The sequence below is a fragment of the Manacus vitellinus genome, unplaced genomic scaffold (genome assembly GCF_001715985.3).
Source record: "Manacus vitellinus isolate BGI_N305 unplaced genomic scaffold, ASM171598v3 scaffold_38_pilon, whole genome shotgun sequence".
Taxonomy (NCBI): Eukaryota; Metazoa; Chordata; class Aves; order Passeriformes; family Pipridae; genus Manacus; species Manacus vitellinus.
This window is the reverse complement of record NW_021940526.1, coordinates 7,485,985-7,504,870: the sequence shown is the minus strand read 5'-3', so window position 1 is coordinate 7,504,870 and position 18,886 is coordinate 7,485,985. Positions and strand designations below refer to the sequence as shown.

Genomic DNA, 18,886 nt, shown 5'->3' with positions numbered 1-18,886 from the left:
ATTAGCTGTGAATAAATGTTCCTGCACTTACAGGGCTGTAAATATCACTATGTATAGGCTCTGACTGATCTGTGCTTTATTGACCAATGTCTGCTCTTGGTTGCAGGTCACTGGATTTTTTGCATTATGCTTTTGAGGTTTTCCCAGTGAGTATAATCGAGGTTCTATAAGGCTTGTGTGCGTGGGTGGTGGGACAGCAGTGCAGTTGGCAACCAGAGGGTTTGGGAGTCAGTGCCCATGGGAGTGTGCTGTGCCTGGTTACCCTGGGCTGAGTTACTCCTCTCCTTGGCTACTTCTGGACTCTATGGATTGAATGCCAAAGTCCTTTGTCTATCATAGAATCCCAAAACGGTTTGGTTTGCAAAGGACTTTAAAGACCATCTCTTTCCACACCCCTGCCATGGGCAGGGGCACCTTCCACTATCCCAGGTTGCTCCAAGCCCTGTCCAATGTGGCCTTGGACTCTTCCAGGGATGGGGCAGCCACAGCTTCTCTGGGCAACCTGTGCCAGGGCCTCCCCACCCTCACAGCTGAGAATTTTTTCTTAATATCTGATTTAAACCTACTCTGTCTGTTTGAAGCCATTCACCCTTGTTCTGTCTCTCCATGTCCTTGTAAATAGTTTTCCTAGTTTGTTCTGTAGGGACCTCTCAGAAATGCCAGTTTAGAAAAGAAATGCTTCAAACTCCTTTAAAAACATGTATAGATCCAGACTGTACCTAAATTAAAAATAAAATCAGGGAAAATGATATTAGGTGGAGTTAAAGCCTATAAAAGTGGTATTAGGGAGCTCCATAGTATTTGCCTGTGGACTGAACAGCATTGCTGTGAATTCAGACACTGGTGGAAGGGAGCACTTGAGCAGTAATGGACAGTTATTTGTGGCAGGCAGATTTATCTCCTAAGGATACTCTTCTTCCTCAGAGAGCATTTGATGGAGACTCCTGCGTTGGTTTGCACCTCTGCAGCCTTTACAGCACAGCTCTCTGGACAATTGCATGGACTGCCAATGCAGTGTCTGTGTGTGTATGGACACCAGCAGTGACAGCTTTGGGACAGGCTGGACGTGGCTGTGCCCATACAGACTGGTGTTCCTAGTCTGCTCTGCCTGCAGTGCAAACCAAGCTGTGCCTGCACACTGGCTGTGCAGGACTGGGGCATGTGCTGCACTTGTCCACCAAGGGATCCCAGGCAGACACATTGTCCTGAGGTTGTGCTGCAGAAGGAAAGTAAGGTAGAAAAAAGGATCTTTAAAGGGAAAAGATAGATGTGGGCAGGGAGATAATGTTCCTGCTAGGCAGTTGGACCAGAGGGTCATTGTAAGTCCCTTCCAGCTGAAATACTCTACTGAGGAAGAAAAGTGGGGGAAGGAGGGGAAATGGAAAAAGGGGACTGCTAGGGAATATCAGAATATCAGTTAATGAGTCTCCACTATAGGGGCTAAAAGACCCACTTCTGTGAGCCCATCAGTTCCTTTGTGCTGTCCAGGCAGAGCAGTGCTGGGGGGAGTGTGCAGTGTAAGCCCCATGGTCAGTGTTGTCTGTCTGCTCTAGTCAGGGGGGTTTGTGTAAAGCTTACACAGATCACTGAGAGCCTTTCTTTACTGCCTGCAAATCTTTTTCAGGACAGAGACTTCTGTGTCATCCTGGTGCCCCATCATGTGCTGGAGTTCCCCCTGCTGCAGAGTTTTGCTCGAGCTGTCCCTTTCTGTACGTCCAGCCTGGGCCGTGAGCTGTACGTGTTGCACCGTGCGGGATTGCTCACGTGAGTGTGTGCCTGGGGACAGCACTGCTGGGCTCTGAATGCTGGGGGATAGACTTGCACCAGGCAGCCTGACACCACAGGGGTGTGCCTTTGCTGTCCCAACCCAACCTGGTGGTTCTGCAAGGTATGACAGAACATCTTGTAAAAATGGAAGCTTCTTGAATGGCACAGAACTGTGCCTGAAGCAATGGGGAGCAGAGCTAAATACCTCAGTCTGCAGTAGCAGTAGTGCAGCTGTCTTTGCTGCCTGTCCTGGGGTGCATGCCAGGCCCAGTCAGCTGCATCTCCACAGCACTATATGAGATAGCACATGAACATATTATATTTGTTTGTAGTGAAATGAAGTAGTAACTGACATGAATTTTTTAATGAAACAAAACTGAGGTAATTACAAGTGTGAAAGCAAGCAGTCTTCTGATGGCAGCACTGTATATAGTTTCCTTTAAGTAAAACCAAAGTTCAGCAAGAGGATTCCTTTAAAATTTGTATGTACAGTGCTCAGGTCAGTAAGAGGAATGCTGTTGCAGACCAGCAGCTCCTTGGAGTTCCTGTGTTGTGGGCCAAGGCCAGTAGAGGAACACAGTGTTGTTTGACCTCTGGGATATGGGTCAGGCTGTGTGGCATTGATACCTGATAGCCTGGCATAGATTTAATTCTTGGAAACATGCTATGGCTCTTAAGGGAACTGCAGTGCATGTTTCTGGAACATGCAGAACACAGCAGTAACCTCACTGAGTACCTGTTTTATAACACTTCTCTCTTACTTTAGTGTTGCATCACTTATTTCATGCCTTCAGTGTCTGTGACTCTCTGACTGCTTCTGTAGGCAGAGATACTGGTGAACTGGGGCAGCAAACCTTTCTTGCTGTGACTTCTGTTATGTGGAGTGAGTTTTCCAAAGCTCTGTGTGTATATCACACGTATCCTGGCCCAAACACCAAGCTTAAATTGTGGCACAGTTGGAGACTTTCTCTTTCTTTGTGTCTTAATGTAGCTAAATACTGTGTGGTTTCAGAGAAATACTCCTGGTTTAATTGCATACTTGATCATCTTCGGTGGTACACAAATAGCTCATGCAGGACCTGGCCAGCTACTCTTGGACCTGTGCAGAAGCTTTTTACCCTGGGATGAAATTGGGCTTCTGGGTCCTGTGTAAGAATCCAGCTGGCTGGAGAGAAAGCCACTGGAGTAATTCCTGGTAGTCTCAGGCACAGCTGCTCAGTAATACACCAGTAGGGTTGGGAGTCATATGTCCTCCTGTGATTTTGATCAAAATTAAACTGGTTATGGAGGTTTTTCAAAAAACCCTCACAATTCCGATTAAACTGTGCGTATTCCAAATGACACCAACCCTTCCATGAAAACAAAATAGGATCATTAGTAGCATTTTCCAAATCCCCCTGCAGCTGTGCAGGATAGTAAGGAAAAATAGCTGTTCATTGAGGTTCAGGATCAGAAGGGCTTTGGAAGAGCCCAGATGATGCTTTTGGAAAGTTTCTGGAGAACAAAACCCACAGGGTTCAGCAGCACATACTCTCTTGGAAATAAGTGAAATCTGAGAAAGTAAAAGATGAATATATTGTACTTGCACCAATGGCTTTCAAAAGCATGTGAGTGAAAAGAGAGTCACAGAAAATGGATTAAAAGAAAAACGGGGTAAGAAGATGGGAATATGAGGATGTGAAAGGGCAAAGTCACAAGAGGCACAGACACAAAATGAGCTCCTGATTAGTACAGATTGTAAAAGGAATAAAAAAAAGTGTTAAGTACACAAAAAGCAAGAGTGGAGCAAATGGAAGTGTGAGTCTGCTACTTAACAGTGAAAGAGGAAAAAAATAACAGATGACAAGGTATAGGCTGAGATGCCTAATGGATACTTTCCCTCAATTTTCACTAAAAAGCATAATAGTGCCCTGGTCTCTGAGCAGTCAAAGGACTTGGGCATGTAGAATGAGTTAATTCATTGCTGGGAGAGAAATGAGTACAGATCTTGGGTAGCCCTTCTTCCTATTTCGTGCTCACAGTGGAGCAGTGTTTATTTAAAAAGAAAACAAGAACAGTTTCACCTTTTTGCATGTTTTTGTCACGTTAAAGATGTAGTTCCTTATTGGCACAACTGCCTTCCCTGGGCATGGGTGGGGAGCAAAGCTTGTGGGCTGGGCTCGGGAGGGGCCTGCTCAGGGGCTGCAGGGTGAGCTGTGGTGCTGGTCCTGCTGCCCATCATCCTCCTCATGTGTTTGGGCTTGCAGTTAATGGTGGACATGCGTTAGAAACTGGGGAAGCTAAGCTGATGCTTGCTTGGTTCAGGATTAGTTTGCAATTTAGTAATCAAGTGTATGTTTTTGAGCACTCAGAAATGGTCAATGGATTGAGCTGTGAAACTTCCCAGAACACACCAGATACTTAGTAGGTTTGGGTTTTTTGAAGTACCAGTGCTGTTCATTAAACCTGTTCCAGAGGATCCATCTCCATGTGAGTGGGACTGAGGCTGAAGAATGGCACACCTGCTTTTAATTGGAGGCAAAAAGAACGGGAATGAAAATTATACTGTGTGAATTTCAAGTTTTTAACTGTTGGTGAAAGAACTTCAGTTTTGGAAGTGAAGCTGTAGTTCAGTCCCTCAAACAGCACTCTACAAGTGTTTATTACACCAGCTCTGTGTAACCAGGAAGGGTCACTGCCTTTAACAGGCAGTGGGAGAGTTTCTCAGCTGCTGTGGACTGCCACTGTGAAGGGAATTTCGCTGCTCATTAGTTGGGTGGGAAGATGTTTCCTCACTGTATAAAGGAGCTAAGTGCCAGGCCATTGCTGTCTGTGGCTAACATGCACACATTGCATAGGCATTCTGATACTGTGTCGCTGCTCTGTGATTATTAATTGGCACTCTGTGCTTTTCAGAGGCATTTCAGTCATGGAAATTTATCCTTGTGCTACTGTTTGGAGAACCAGGGCCGAACACAAATGTTAGTAATTTGTTCTTGGGGAAATTCGTGTTCCTGCCTTGTGTACCATTTCCAAGGATGACAGCTGGCTGTTTTATCTTTCTCTTCCCTTTTTTCTTTTACTTGCCTTTCTCTGTTGTTCTCCTTTCCCCATGTGCAGCAGTGTGTAGTTACAGATTCCACGTTGACTTTAAGGTTCTCTGCCTCCCTTTTCTGCCAGCTCTTACATGAAGGCAGGTGATACCTGTGGTTATAGGTCATCATTTGCCATATGACATAGGGCTGTAGGTGCACAAAAACTGAGTGTTTAATAGCAGATAAAGTAGGATTCTGGAGCTGTCTCAAGCAGATGCTCTGTGATATCTTCTCTTACCATGCAATAGGTTAATGTCTGCATTTGGAACAACAGTCATTTAGCAAGCAGTTTCAACTTCTGCAAGATGTGGGAGGTTCTTGTGGAGGGCATGTTGTCTTAAGCCTGGCAATTGTCTTTACTTTGTCATAGTGAACCTTAATTCTCCTTTTTAGGTCATTTAATGTAAGAAGGGCAACAACCAATGACCTGCTTGGTGTCAAAACACTTGTTGAAACCCTTAGCTTGAGTGAAAGGATATGGAATGACTGCAAGATATTCACTCAGGCTCGCAGGGATCCTGTAAGTATTTGTTGCAAACATGGGTACAAATCTTTCCTAAGATCAGGACTGAACCCAGACTGTAGTGACTGAGTTCGTAGCACTCCTGTAGCAGTTAGATCCAAACTGAAACTTCAGTGTGGGAAAGGTCTGTGTGTCCAGAGTCCAGCCATATACACTGCTCAAACAGTGCCCCTCGTGGGGAGCACACTGGTTTAACTGGGGTGGTGCACTGGGAGGAGAGTGGTTTCAACTGTGACTGCTACTGTTCAAAGGCTTCTGCTGAAATCACACGTGTACCTGTTGCTTTTGCCTTGCAGGATGGGATGCCAGTACAGGCTTTTGTAGCAGAAGTTTTGGATCAAATTGTCGGTGTTTCTGTCATTAGGGATGAAATGGTAAATTCTGTTTGTGTTCCATGAGCGCTGTCACTTGGCCTTCACACTAAAGGCTGAGTTTTGTGCTTGCCACTCTCTGTGCCTAACAGTGTCTGTAAAAATACTGCTTCTAGAAACTCCCTGTCTCTCTGTCCTGACTATGTACAGTGTGTTGCTCCCCTTCTCTCACATGACTGGCACACAGATATAGAAATCATCCTGTTATTTGCAAGAAGTTGCTGATGTGTTGTGGAAGTTTGCCTCCTGCACTCTTTTGGTGCTCTAGTGCAAGGCCATTCTGCCTCTAAATATGTTTAATCACTAATTTCTCCCCTAATTTCCAACTCAATAAGCCACATGTGCTGTAAAAAGCAGTAGTTCTTCTAGATTTACTTCTGCAATGTTTTTTCCAACAGTAGATTGAATGATTGTGAATCACACACTATAAAACAAAGGACAGCATATGCTCTAATGGAGTACAAAAAAGCATGTTGCACATTATTATTGAAAAGTAAACATTCTCTAAGGTTACCTGTGTGGCATTCTGCTAGTACTGAAAAGGTGATTTTAGATTGTTCAGCAGCTCTAATGCTCAGTTTTCAAAATAGAGTATTCAGTCATTTTCCAAAATAGCTCTTAATTTAATTAAGAGCGTTGAGATAAGAGGATATATTGAGTGTATAAACTTGCAAAAATCAGCTTGTTGGAGGGTATTTCTTGCACAACTCCCTCCAGAGTTCCCTTTTTCAGCTGGAATTGGGTGAGAGGGCAGTCTGGGCTTCTCTTTCTTGAACTCAGCAAAATCTGTCAGACCTTGGTGGGAAGGGGTCAGCTCTGCATCCGTTGCAAATGAGGGCAGACAAGCTGCAAGAATAAGTTTTGATACAATGAAATTTAATTGAGAACAAAGGCATTTGATGTCAGTGTTCAAATGTTCCTTAATTGATAGGACTGGCCCTTGCTAAAATCCTGCCAGGGTAGCTGCTGATCACTGCTGATTCCCAACTGTTTCGCTTTCCAGGACATCGAGTATGTTCGATCACGTTACAACATTGAAGATTTTATTCATTTTAATTGCCACCAGCAAGAAGAACATGGACATCTTTGCCACTTTGTCTTAAATCCTGTATTTCATCGCTATACAAAACACTTTCTAAAGGAGATTCTTCGCTTGGCACACAAATCTGCTCTTTACTATCCTGTTTATCCACAGTATGTGGAAGGCAAGGTAAGGAGAAAATAATTTGTTTCTTGTGTTAAATATTGCTGCCTTTGCTCACTTTATTTTTTTCTTTGCTTCTGTGAATGACTGCAAACAGGAGTTTTTGTGGCAACCTGCAGCAAACCGCTTTGTTCTTCTTGCCTGACATAATCTGCACTTGTGGGCACAGCTGTCACCTAGTGGGGCTGGTCTGTGACATGTGAGTCCAGACTCACCAGTGTCTTGAGCAAGCTTCTGGGGGAACAGAGATTGGAAGTGTCCTTGGCCTTGACTCTTTGGCTAGCATGAGGATAATGTACCCTGAGTAAATGCAAAGGATAATCCTAAACACATACTGGTGGCTTAAAAACTCTTCAAAAGCGATTTAGGTGCTCTAGACTCTTTCACCAAAAGTCAGTGGGACTCAGGCACCTCACTGGCTTTGAAAATGGGACTTGTGTTTCTGCAAGTGTCACAGGAGAGCCATAAGAACTTGATCTCTCCTAACAGAGAAAATCCATTTCTGAGGAGAATGGAATATGTGGAAGCAAACCCAAAGATTCTTTCAGAAATACTCACATGTGCTGTGTCATTGGTCTCAAAGAAGGGAACACAAGGTAAAACTTGCAAGCCTGTGTAGCCATCTAGAGTTCCCATCTGGCCCAGGCTGGTCAGCCGGGCTCCTGCCAGCACTGCTGCAAACACAGGGCGTGTCCCGAGGGCAGTTCATCCCCCAGTCATCCCTGCCTGTCTCAGGACAGACAGAACTGCCCCTGCAGCTCAGGGGCTCTGCATGGCTGGCTGCTCTGAGCACCTGGGCTTTAGATGGTAACTGAGATGGATTCTGTCCTTGGGGACTTGGGGGGTTTTGAAATCACCACCGGTTCTCCTGTAGGAATTTTGCCAGGTTAGACCTGGATACATTTGCAGAAGGATGTGTTTTCCTGTGCACCTCTGGAATTGTGTTAAGTGTTCCCTTGTGGAACCTATGTCCCCATGTAGCATTAGGTTCTGAGGTTCTGAAGAGGCACTTACAGAAATGCAGTTCAATGGCAGTGGATGGATGAAAAAAGTTAAGCCTTACTAATGATTGCAGTTTGGCCTATTTCCTGGCTAGAGTTCCTCTAAATTACTTTAGCTTGTCATTGCTCTAATAAGTGGTAAATGGGATGTTTTACTCAGTTTTCAACATAGTAACATCAAGTTTCTTTAATATTTGTGGATTGAATGGCACTTGAGTGTAACTTAGTTTGCATTAATGTTCATTCTGTATTTCTTGTAATTCTCTTATTTCTTTTTCCCTTTCATGTTGTAAATTATGCCAGAGCTAGTCATGCTGTAATAGACAGATACAGCTATTTCTAACGATCCAGGCTGCTCACATGAGCATTAGGGTTTTGTTCACTGCAAATTTCTGCTGGTTTATTAACATTTATCACTTGGATGAACTAGACATTTCAGTCAGTATAGAATTTCTATATAAATTCATCACTGTTCTTTGCCAAGCAGGCAAAGGTTAGTAGTGAGCAGATAACATGGCTTAATGAGGTCAAATCAAGCTGATTCATGATCACTATGGAGAAAAATATCCTCCTGGGGAAAATACTTGTGCTGAAAAATCCCATAAACCAAACCACTTGTTTATCTGTCATTCCCACAGAGATAGTAATGTAATTACTCTCATAATTATCTTCATTAGTGTCAGGAATTATCTGCAATTCATTCCTCTGCTCTGAGTATGTTTGTTTATTTGCTGATTTTTGTCTCAGATTTAGCCAACAGAGCTAAGAATTGTGTGCTTGCAGAGCCGTGCCGCAGACATCTGTGCTGCCCTGTTCTGACATCCTCTCTGCTGAAATATGGATCGCTGTCTTTCAGCTCCAGAGCCCCTGTGCCCATTCCCTGACATCTGCCCTTCATTACATGGCTCCCGTGCGGCCCAGACGACAGATTGTCTATCCTCTGCAAGAGCTTGGCATGAACGCTCCGTCAGAGCAGCTCTCCAAGGATCAGGTGGGTGACAGAAGCAGCAGCAGGCAGGGGGCACGGTGCCAGCTCGTGCAGGGTTTGGCAGATGGGATGGCATTACCGGCCCAGTGGTGATGGGCTGCTCCTTAATTACACGGCCGGGCTGTCCGGACCTCCCAGTCCTCCCAGTGCCCGCTCTGCCGCTGGGCTGGGCTGGCACACCCGGCACTCTGCGGCCACTGGGCAGGACTCTGCTGCACTCTGGGCTTGCACTGGAGCAGCACCTTGTCATGAGGGTACAGTCAAACTCCCAGCACGTGGGAGATGCTCTGCCTTGCTGTTCAGCCCTTCTTCCTGCTAAGTTTATTTTGGGGTTGTGCTCAGCAAATGGAAGAAAGACAGTGCCGTGCTCCTGACTCTGTCTGCAGAAATTGCTTCACTTTTATTTTTCAGTGCTGAAGTCAGGTTTCTTCCATGCAGGAGACCAACCCTCAAAGAACACTTCAAAACACAAAGTTGATTTAACAGCAAAGGAAAATGATTTTGCTACCAAAAATTCTTATTTCTGTAGAACTGTTGCAGTCTGGAGGTTCTAAATGAAAAGTCTCTTAAAGTTTCATCTGTTAAATCACTTAGACCTGATTCTCTTACATTTTTAAGTAACTAAAATTTGATGTGTAGATGATTCCTCAAAAGAGTAACCAGTGAAGCTAAAATGTTAGGGAAAACACCATTAGTGATAGATACTCTCTGTAGGTAGCTGTAATTTCATGGAGAAACATAATTAGGGAGCTTTATGTCTGTACTAACCTCCAGTTGGCTGAGATGGGTTCCCATATAATATTTTTAGTGCTGTCCTTTTCTCAGTTAGTCAGTAGGTTTTGGCACCCAAAACTTAATTAGGCAGCAGTTGGCAAAGCAAAATCCAAAAGATGGCTGAGGCTGTTGAGTTTGGCTTTGAACAGTCTTCCCTCCACATGCACATCCCTGCCTTTCTCTTCTCTGCAGAATGAACTGTCTGATGCTTTTCTTTAAACTACTTTTTATTTTATCTTTAAAGTGAGCTGTTGCTCTCTTACTAAAAGAACTCATCTTAGCATTTTCATTGGAGCTGGAAAATCTCAGACTTCCTGTGTCTGAAAGATTTGCAAATATGTTGTCTTCTCTGTTCCCAGGTTCTTCCTGAGGTTTTCTGCAAGTTGTAGGTAGTGACATAATTGTTTAAAATCTCAGAAGTTGAATTTCTATTTAATAATGTGAGATTTTCATTAAAACCTTTTCTGACAAAAATCCCTACCTAAAGGCTGTCGCTGTGTAAGTATCCATGCATCTGGCCCAGCATGAATTATGGATTTCTGACAGACTGTGCTCTATCAGAATGGACATCTGGGGCTGAGTGCTGGGTGGTAACTTGAGGATAAAGCTCATCTGCTACTGCTGCTGACTTTTCTGAAATACCGAGAATCTGAAACCACATGAAGTTAAATTGACTCTTGTGTCGAGTGACTGAAGTGACCTTTGGCCACTGTATGTTGGGAAGCTTTGTAGCATAAGGAATAGCCTGCCCCAGCCCAGGGGGTACTCACAGCAGGAAGGAGCTGGTCTGTGGCTCGGGGAGCAGCCAGGCATAAGGCACCTGCCCTCTCTCTGCTCAGAGCCTTGTCAAGGAAGATTGATCCCCATCAATAACCTTGCACTGCCCTGCCAAATCCTGCAGTGAAGTTACAAATGAACCGAGGTGTATTTCGTACATTAATATAACCAGATCTCAATAGGCATGAAGTTACTATCTTTCTGCCTTTTTGTAATGATTCAAAAGGCCCTCTGTAAACAGCAAGGTGCAATCTGTGGGACAAAGAGCAATGTGTCCCAGCGAGGAGATAAATATGATTGCTCTGCAGATTGGAAAGGCTGGGAATTGTCACCTTAAAAAGTACTGTGAGACTAGGTCAAATGTATTTTGGTTGTAGAACATGCTAACAGGCTAGCAAGTGAGGGAAAAGGGACATGGGAAAGCAATGTTTTAAGGGAAACTTAGAGAAGAAAGGTGGAAAGCAAAGAGTCTTGAGTAGGAATTGGTGGGAAGATGTCTGAAGCCAGCACCTGCATAGTAGTAAGGATACACTTTCTCCTATCATCTTTGTTTTGGTGGTTTTAAAGAAGATTGGGGCAGGATCTTGCAGGATGTTGAGATCTGGGCACACAGAGATTCCTGGCAGTGGAGACTGTTCCTCATTTCTTTATCACACACCCATGCCAGCTCATCAAGCTGGTTTGAGCTGAGGGGGCTTTGCCCTCTCCTATTTGAAAGCACCTCTTCCAGATGTGAACCAGTGCCCGTTTTGCTCCTGAGAGCTGGAGGACAGGTTATTGCTGTAATTGCTGCTTTGGAGAGCTCTGCAATGGTGGCAGCCTTTGTCATGTGAACTACAAGATAAAGATTGTAAATACAAGGCAGTTCAGAAATGTAGGATTTTCATTGACTGCCTGCCCTAATTGATTGCTTGAGTATCTGTTGCTTGTAATGGAGATAATTGTAGTGATATTCTTGCTTTGATACCCACAAGATGCCCCTTGATATTGAGCCATCAACATCTGCCTCTCATCTACTGCTTTTTCAGCTGCCTTCCTCTTGTTCCAGCCGTTTTTGAGCTCTTGCTCTCCTGTTCTAGCTGCAGAATGTGTTTTTCCCCAGTAACAGCTTGTGGCTGAGCAGCTCAGCCATGTGGTGTCCGAGCACAGCTCCCGGTCTGTGTGTGGGTCTCTGTGGGCCACTGGTGGCTCAGGATCTCCGTGAGTGTGCAGAGGGAGCCCTGGCCATTACACTTGCTGTCTCCCACTGCAGTCCTCTGGAATGGCACAGATGCTACCCATGGAATTCACATCCAGTCCTGGAAGTGCCTGGACTTGGGGATACCTGCTGAGCAGCAGGTGTAGCAGAGGTGCCATATCTTAGCTCAGAATTTCATTTGCTGCACTCTGGGGTTCAGGGCACAGACCTGACACAGCTCCTGCCTGCTCATTAGATCCAACGCTTCATACAGCTGTTCCAAAGCAAAAGGAAATCTCTGATTTTTGTGTTCTGAATCAGCAACCAGTGCTGAAGCGCCAATTGGCAGAAGATCCAAAGACTCAAGCTCTTAATTCCCCCAGTGTTAAAACAGATTAGATTATTATTGTGGTTTGCACATCTGTCAGTCATTTCAGTCATGTTACATTAAAAACCAGTTGGTTACAACAGAATCGTGAATACCTTATAAAGTGCTGCTGGCCTTTACAGTGTATGTCATTATTGATGGAGTAGAAAACTATAGATAATTAAATAATTTTTAATGATTTCTTCATAAATAAACAATTTGTAAACTTGTTTGCTTTCTCACCATCTGGGAGCATTCTGTTCTCCATCTGCTTCATGTAATTATCAATGTTAAGGGAAGAATAGGTGATATAATTAACAAGAATAACTGATCCACAATGAAGAACAAAAATGTCACACATCTGTTGAATTATTTCCTTGTTTTTGCCCTTTCATTATTATTCATGCTATTGGGTTTATTATATTTTTATTTCATGGCTGCATTCAGGCTGTCGGGTTTCATTGTGCAGTTTAGAATTGGTTGTTCTGCTCTAGCTCGTAAAAAGATGGAACAGTTGCAGAAGTCCATGAAGTGTAGTATAAATTTATTTTGGAAAAAACCCCTCCCAAACCCAATGAAAAATACCAACCCTTTCTCAGTTAATTTCATATATTTTGAGTGGTATTCCAGGGGCACTACAGGAAATCTTCATATCAGAAGAAGAAGTGGTGAATGCAGGAGGGTCAGGCAAAGAGCTGGAGTTGGGTGCTCAGCCCAGCTTGGAGCGCTCTGAGCCTGTCCCCTGAAACTTGTTCAGGAGTTGGGTATTGCTGGAGGACAGGATAGATGTCCATCTCTTAGGGAGAGTGTCTGCACAGCAGGGAGTTCTCCTGTTTTTCTGGGAAAAATTGAAGCTTAACCTCAGAAGCAATGGTAGATGTTAGTGTGAGGTTCAAGAAGGAACTGGAATACAGGGCACTGTGAACCCAACAGTTTTCAGTGCAGTGTGCAGGTATTTGTGTGTTTGTGTGATTCCATGCTCATGCTTATGGCAAGTGCTACGAATAGATGGCCTGAGAGAATTTAAAATATTAATTAAAACAATAAAATGAGAGAAAATGCTTATAGGATGTTTTTGAACTGTGTGTTGTTGCTTTTAGATTCACTTTAGAACTTGTTCCATTGTAGTGTATGTTCATGTGTATGTGCTCAAATGAGTTGTGAGTGTAAGAATCATCCTGACTCATTCTCTATCCTGGGAGCTTTTTATGTCTGTTATAAAGTTGCAGGACTTTAATAAAACAGAATATGTTTACCATGTTTTCTAAAAATAGAAATTAACTATCAGGTAAAACAGGGGAAAAAATCTAAAACATTCTCAGGCTCGACAAAATTTTTGCCTTTTGGGGCAGCTTGTTTTAAAAGGAAAATACAAATGCTCATATAGATCCATTTTATAGAAAACTGGTGTCTCCCCCAACAAACTCTTGGGGTACTTCACTCTCTGTGGCTTCTACTTTCTCATGTCTAGGCCAGCTTCTTAGCAGTTGCCTGAACTCTTTGCTTGTTGGTCTCTCTGTAGTTGGGACATACCTGACTGCAGCTGCCTTAGCGCTGCTTTCTGAAATAATGGAGCATCACCAGTCCAGATTGAGCACAAGCCACTACCCTGACCTGTGCAGGCAGAGAAAGGACTCAGAACTGATGGACTGACAGTTAACACCACCTCACTGTCAAATCCCAGCTAGTCCAGAGTGTGCACCTTGAAAATTATAGCTCACTTGCAATTCAGAGGTAATAAAAACAGGGAGTTGAAGTACGGGGATTTTAAAGCGTGGGGGGTGGCTGTGCACCACAGAACAGTCTGTTCTGAGCAAGCAAAGCTCTTGTTGAGAGTGGAACAAGGGTCTGTCTCCTTATGTGTCTGAATAGGTGTGTCAGGAAGGTGGTCAGGGACAGACATGAGCACCGTGCAGCTCCAGAGCATCTGCTTTAGGGTGTGCATCTACCCACCCAGAGTGCCCCCCCTGGGCACTGTCCATTCCCCACCCTGCTCTGCCCCCATGGCCACAGCAACTGCCAGCCTTGCTGCTGGAGGTGCCTTCTCCCCAGCTACCCTCTGGAATAGCAGTGCCCAGCATAGCTCAGAGGGCTCAGGGAGAGCAGTCAGTGCTGTCTGACCCTCTCACTGTCTGCTCTAAAGCAAAGCATGTCCTTGCCGGGGAGAACAGCTGTCGCAATAAGGGGGGTTATTTTGGCAGTTTCAGTTCTGTATGTATGCAGTTTGAGGCACTGGAATGTACTGAACGTGGCTAAAATATAAAAGGTTTTTGAGGGTTTGGTTTCTTTGTTATCTTAGTAGAGACCTATTGTTGAAAAAGAATAAATAGAGAGAGCCTAGGGATGATGAGCAAGAGAATTCCCTGTGTTTTAAATATCGAGGCTCATGTATCAAAGTTAAAACAGCAGAGTTCCTACACGTTACAATTTGTGTGTGGATGTATTGGGATCACAAACAAAGGCTGGGTGTGGATAGTTTTCACTTAACCAGGAGAGGAATATTAATTTTTAAAGCAGTAACTGTTGCTTAAGATGCTCTTGTGCCTGAGTAATGAATTTTTAATGCTTTTGTGGTACGTACATGGATAAAAATCCATTATTTATTGTTCTTCCCCTTGGCTGGTGAAGGTGATGATTTTATAGCACCAGTAGGCACACAAACAGGCGTTCTGAACTGAGGCTGATAACAAATTTCCTTACTGTAAATGTCAGTGGGGCTTGTGTGGTGCTGCCATTACATCTTGTTTGGAAGGCAGAGTATCACACCGCTATGGGAGGCACCAGATGGCATCATTAACAGGAATGTTTACCACTTATGTGCATGTGTGAAATTAAAAGTAAGATGACCTATCTTTGTTTTGAAAGCGTGGTGTCAGTGCTGTACAGGTGTTAATGATATTTGCTGCAAACTGAAATAGGCATTTCTGCTTAAAAACAGGTCAGACTTGGTTTAAAGCTTTTTCAAAGCATTTTGTTAGATTGACTTTGATAATTCCAGCTTGTAGGGAGGGCACAGATATTTTTTTCACAGAAAGGTAATGTTTGCTATTATAAAATGGAGAACCACAGCTGCTGTCATGCAAACAGGACTCTGTAGTAACCCACAAATCAACCTCCCTTCATATCCCTGTACCATTATTTACCTGGTGTTCATTATTTTCAGTATGAAATACGGGTTTTTTACATTTTATTTTTTTAAGCTTTTAATTTTACACATATTTTAAATTTTTCAGTGAATAGTCCAGTATATTGAGAATTGCCGCCTGTGTTGCCATGAGTGTGTGTGTGCAGAAGGTGGGGTGGGCAGAGGTGCTGCTGCCCTCTCCCTGGCAGCTCGGGTGCTGGTGAGCAGGGTGTGTGTTGGGGTAGGTGCCTCTGCAGGTGGGCTCAGTGTCCCCTCTCTGTTCTTCTCTTCCCCGGCCAGAAGGGGAAGAACTGAGCCCCCTGACAGTGGCACCATTCAGAGTTCATTTCTCTGGCCTTTGAAGCAGGGCAGCAAGCAATTGTGGGATTTTTGTGAGTGGGAACTGCCCAGCCCTCTCTGGGCTGGGGAGCCAAATGTCAGTGCTCAAAGGGAAAAAGAGCAGCTTCTACCATGGTAACAGTGGTTCTGCAAGGAAAAGAAATAACTGTGTCTGTGCTCTGCTCTCCTTTGCTGCTAGTTGGAGTTACAGGGGAAATCCCTGTTTTTGTAGGGACTCATGGGGTTGGACATAGGATTGCCTGTATAGATACTGTTCTTCTAGAAGTTGAAGATCAGCATTTACTTGTACAAGATTGGTGTAATAATATTGACTTCATTTTATAAAGGTCTTGGAGGTCTGTAGATGAAAAATATTCTGTAAAGGTGAGGTGTTACCTGCCTATGCCACAGTTCCCAAAGGATTCTTTGGCAAAGATGACAAAATAATTAAGGCTACACTCTTCATCACTGTTGCTCTTTCAGGTCTCTTTTCCTTCTGTTTCTGGTGTTTGTGGCAGTCTGTAAATGCTTGGAAACAGCTTTTGAAAACATGTTTGCAGACATTTCTAATGAGGCTTTTTGGAATGTAGCTAGTATTTAGAAAACAATTCCTAATGCAGGTTGAAAAAGCATGCATTTTCCAATGAGTTGTTCATATCTCCTTGGTAAACATTGATTTTTCTTTTTTTAACTTGTGGTTCAAATGGAGCTTGAAATTAAAATAGCTCTGTTTGCTCACCTTCTTGTTTGCCAGTCACTGTTGCTGAGCTCAGCACTGCTCTAGGAACAGGTTTGCTAATTGTTTTCACTCCTTCTGATGGTTTTTACAGTAACAGTTCAAATCACATCAATCCTCTACAGCAGTAGCTATCACTCAGGTTTCTCAGTAACAAATGCTGAATTAAAACAAAAGCATTGTCGGCAGACACAGAATCCTGCAGGATAGGGCAGGGAGGGCCCCTCCCAGTGGTTCCTTGTTACTCCCTGTGGTAGTGAGGGATCTGTGAAGATGCTGAGTACATAACAGATGAGCCAGCCCTGAGTTTGCCATGTAGTACCCTGAGCAGTCCTGAATTTGGGCCACTTCAGCACACTAAACCTGTAGCCAACTCTTCTGTGTGTTTGGCTGGGCAAGGCACAAGTCCTCACGGTGTCATTAAGTCAAGTCTAAGTTTAACAGCTGGACTCTGATATAAGGGGTGTTTTCCAGCCTGAATGATTTTGTGACTCTGCAGTGTTATGGAGCCTTTGCATGAGGAGTCCCAGCAAGCAGTGTGCCAGCTCTCTGACACAGCAGTGATGTGTTACTGGGGTACATTTATCAATGCCCAGTTCAGAACACAGCACTGCTCTCTTGTGTCACAGCTGAAATCCTTTGTCTAACTTGTTTTTTTTCAGTTTTGGGCGCTCTGTTTCCATTTTTTCTGTTAGAATGAAGGTAATATTTGCTATAAACCCTGACCTGTTGTAGAAAAACTAATAAATATATTTAGAAAACCTACAAATAGCTCAGGGTCCAGTGTTTTAAAAACAGAACTAAAAGAGGAGCTACAAAATATTCTGGATGTGAGTTTGTACCACCAGCACAATGTTGTTGAGTAAGTGTACCCTGAATCTGTTCCCAGGGCATGTGCAAACTGGATAGGAGAGCTGGGCATGAAGCTGTGCATGGTTGGAAAGGGCAAAGGAAATAATGCATGCAAGTGAGTCTGCTGAAACCTGAGCAGTACTTTGTCTCTTTTTTCCATTGGTTACTTGGAGTAGAAGGATGTGTGAGTTTGGGATGCCATAAATTGATCCTGCTCTGGCACACGTTGTGCTGTGAGACCATCAGTGAGAGCCCTCAGGCAGTGCAGGGTGTGGTTGTCAGTGGAGTGCTCGGGGAAGTGCAGCAGTGTTTTAATGAGGGATGGTTTGAAGGCCCCTGAGTGATGACACTGGCTGGCTGTGTGCAGGAATATCCCTGTGGTTTGGTGCCTAAGGGCCACCACTGCCAGCTCCACTGTCCCTCTGCCTCAGGGTGGGAGCAGTGGGGGGGCAGGGGTGCCAGGCACCCTAAATAATCTCTTTGAGAACCAAAGAAAATTCTCTTTTCTGAGCTACATAGGCCTCTTCTACCAATGGCAATTAGTGCTTTATGCCGTGCATTAGTTAATGATTGCTGGTTTATTTAATAGATTGGATACAAAATAAACAAGTTGGTTTGCTATTGACCTATCAGTTATGATGTCTGATTACCCCTCTGGGGAACATATGTAGCCATTTGTCCTGACACTTTGTTAAAATAGGTGGTATTATGGGACCAATCCACCTAATTCCTCACTCCCTGGGGCCCTTTAGTGTACTTAGCTGTGGAAAGGTGATTTCTGGAGCATGACAGCTGTTGGTGCTGGGGCCATTGTGTGGGGAGCACCACGGGTTATATTCTGCTCAAACGCTGCCTTTGTGTCATTGATACAGAAACCATTTCGTAAATTAGATACAACTCTTCCCAGGGAAATTGTATTCCTGCTCTGTGTTTGGTTGCTGGAATACATTAACGTGAGCCACCAGCACAGAGCAGCAGTAGATGATGTTTGACCTTGGCATTGCCACGAGGCCTGTTGGGTTTGTCCTGTCAGCTGCTGGCATCCCTACCTACTTTTGGGGATTAGGTGTGTTACAAGTAGTTTCTCATTGTGGTTTTTTACCACTTATTAATTTATTAAAAGTCACATTTCAACAGAAACATCACTAATTGTTTTCCCCCAGAAGACCATGCTTTCCTACGAAGTTGTGACCCTGTGTGTGCAGCAGAGCCCAGCCTGTCAGAGTTCCTGTCTGCTGACCCAGGGAATGGGAATGGCAGGAGTAGAGCCTGAAGCACCCTGTCTTCCACACCTGTTTGTGGGACCAGGAGAGCTCCAGTGTCAGCATTGGCAGGGCTACATCACATGTGGTTGGGGCATGACCATTTAGTTTGTTACAAAGAACATGGTTTTATTTTAAGCAGTGGGGGATGTCTGTAGTACTTGGCATCAGTTCTTCTTATTTCCTAAAGCTTCTCCCAGCAATTTTCAGTGGACTATGAAAGGTTTTTTCATTTTCTGAAATGTGGAACTATTATAGGTATATTCTAACTTGTGACCCAAATCCTTTTAGTGGCAGATCCTGCTGTAAGGAGTGTTTAACCACGTACAAAAGCACTGGCTGTGGATGGAACTGTTTGGCTTCTCTGTGCACTTGCTGCTGTCCCGTGTAACTCTGATAGGAGCACGAGGGTGGTTCTGTGCTTCTCCCTGGCAAGCCCAGGCATTCTTCACTGCAGCGTGTGCTGGCTGGCACACAGCTGACCTCTGCTAAGCAGCCACCATGGGCTGGTATACTTTTTAAGATATCTTCTGGAATTTTCCTAGGGCAG

General features: G+C 44.1%; 1 protein-coding gene across 1 annotated transcript in view; it reads left to right on the top strand.

The window, feature by feature from the left end:
- Window positions 1–18,886, top strand: part of CFAP61 (cilia and flagella associated protein 61) — an 85,127-nt gene that overhangs the window by 23,512 nt on the left and 42,729 nt on the right. The window contains exons 11-16 of the mRNA XM_018077501.2: window positions 107–146; window positions 1,625–1,764; window positions 5,235–5,361; window positions 5,661–5,738; window positions 6,739–6,945; window positions 8,797–8,931. Of these exons, the coding sequence (XP_017932990.1) occupies window positions 107–146; window positions 1,625–1,764; window positions 5,235–5,361; window positions 5,661–5,738; window positions 6,739–6,945; window positions 8,797–8,931 (727 nt within the window). The remainder of the gene's footprint in view (window positions 1–106; window positions 147–1,624; window positions 1,765–5,234; window positions 5,362–5,660; window positions 5,739–6,738; window positions 6,946–8,796; window positions 8,932–18,886) is intronic.